The sequence below is a fragment of the Eurytemora carolleeae genome, unplaced genomic scaffold (genome assembly GCF_000591075.1).
Source record: "Eurytemora carolleeae unplaced genomic scaffold, Eaff_2.0 scaffold354, whole genome shotgun sequence".
Taxonomy (NCBI): Eukaryota; Metazoa; Arthropoda; class Copepoda; order Calanoida; family Temoridae; genus Eurytemora; species Eurytemora carolleeae.
In genome coordinates, this window is record NW_019396571.1 from 258,325 (window position 1) to 259,973 (window position 1,649).

The window sequence follows — 1,649 nt, forward strand, 5'->3', positions numbered from 1 at the left end:
CAAAAGTCTGTAAACTGAAAAGTGTGTCCAAAAATGTTGCAAAAGTCTGTAAACTGAATAGTGTGTCCCAAAATGTTGCAAAAGTCTGGAAACTGAAAAGTGTGTCCCAAAATGTTGCAAAAGTCTGTAAACAGTTCTCTACATAAGAATCTAGCATATCTTTGCATGCGAATCATTATGCTTTTTGATTTTTCCATTTGCCCAATATTTTAACATGTTTTGATATTTTTTAAGTTTTTCATCATTGAAATATAGCTTTTGTGGAAACAGAGAAAAGTATTGAAAAATGTGTACAATTGTTTGCAAGGTAAAGCCCCTTTTGTTCGATCCAATTGAAAGCTTCGAAATCGCCAAAATTTATCCTAAAAGCACCACACTAAACTTAGCTGGGCTGGTAAAATCGGCCGTGATAGGCCAGGCTGTAAAAAGTCTGGCCGCGCCATTAAAGTTGAACCCGGCAAAGATAGACACGGGCCGGTACTTGCCCTGCATCACTAAGGCCGGTACAAGGGGTCGGTCCAGTTCGAATTTAAATTGACCCTAGTTCACCGTGTCTCAGTATCCGAATATTAAATTAGAGGGGTTTAAGCTTTAAAGATGTTGTAAATACAAGATATTATTGATGCAATTTTCATTTCTTCAGATCAGAAACCCTGTATTTGGTTCTTTGTCTACATATGCATTTGTTTGTTTGATTTTATGTATTTTGGAAAATATGCTCTTTAGATATATTGGTTGATGTTTCAAGTGCATGAGTTTTCTCAAATTCCTTGTCCTGAGTCCAGAACTTAAACATGAAAAAGACTAATCTTAAGTTTAGCTTTTCTAAGCTTATGTTGGGTTAATATTATTATATAACTTAATATTTCTGCACACGTGGCTCTGCGGTTTCATGGCTTAAAATATGTTCACATTTCTGATTGATTTTTGTAAATGTTATATTTTATTCATGAATTGGGTTTAATTGAAATGATTTGATGAAAAGAAAGTATGTATTTTAGGAGCTATATGAAAGTTAAGAATAATCTTAACCCCAATTTATACTGTAAAACACAACTTTACTTTCTAATAAAGAGTTAAAAATCAGTTTTCAAATTTTATGAGGGCCTGAATCCAATTTTTTTGTAAATTTTTTTTTGGGAAATGAACAGTGATCAACAAACTGTAGACTAGGAAGAAGATATTATTTTTTAAAAATTAGGTTTATTTGATGTTAATACAAAGCAAATCACGTATAAAGTTAATTGGTCTGTTTAGACTACATAATTGCTGTAACTCATGTTCACTGAACGACTATGTAAAGTCCTAACTTGAGTCGTGAAGTCAATATCTTAGTCCAGAGTTTTCTGGTTCTCACTGTTTATAAAATATCTCATTTATTCATCAAAAATTTAATATTTTTGTATTCTGTAGTGTCGTGAAGGCTGGGGTGGCTATGTGTGTGAGTGTACTGAAGGCTGGGGAGGGAAAAATTGCGCAGACAAACTAAAGCCGGCAATGCGCTTCGCCGGAAATGGTTTCGCAGTTTACAGCGCTGGTCTTTATCCCATTCAACTACCTTGGACAAATGGACTCTCTTTCAGAACAAGGTGAATGTTTTTTTTTATTTATTTTTCTTATTTACAAATTAAATTTTTCTATGTAGATAT

General features: G+C 33.4%; 1 protein-coding gene across 1 annotated transcript in view; it reads left to right on the top strand.

The window, feature by feature from the left end:
- The window catches only part of LOC111705677 (protocadherin-like wing polarity protein stan), a gene marked incomplete in the record, with an annotated part of 36,117 nt that overhangs the window by 25,394 nt on the left and 9,074 nt on the right, over positions 1 to 1,649 (top strand). Inside the window, 1 exon segment of the mRNA XM_023478306.1 lies at positions 1,414 to 1,589. Coding sequence (XP_023334074.1) covers positions 1,414 to 1,589 — 176 coding nt within the window.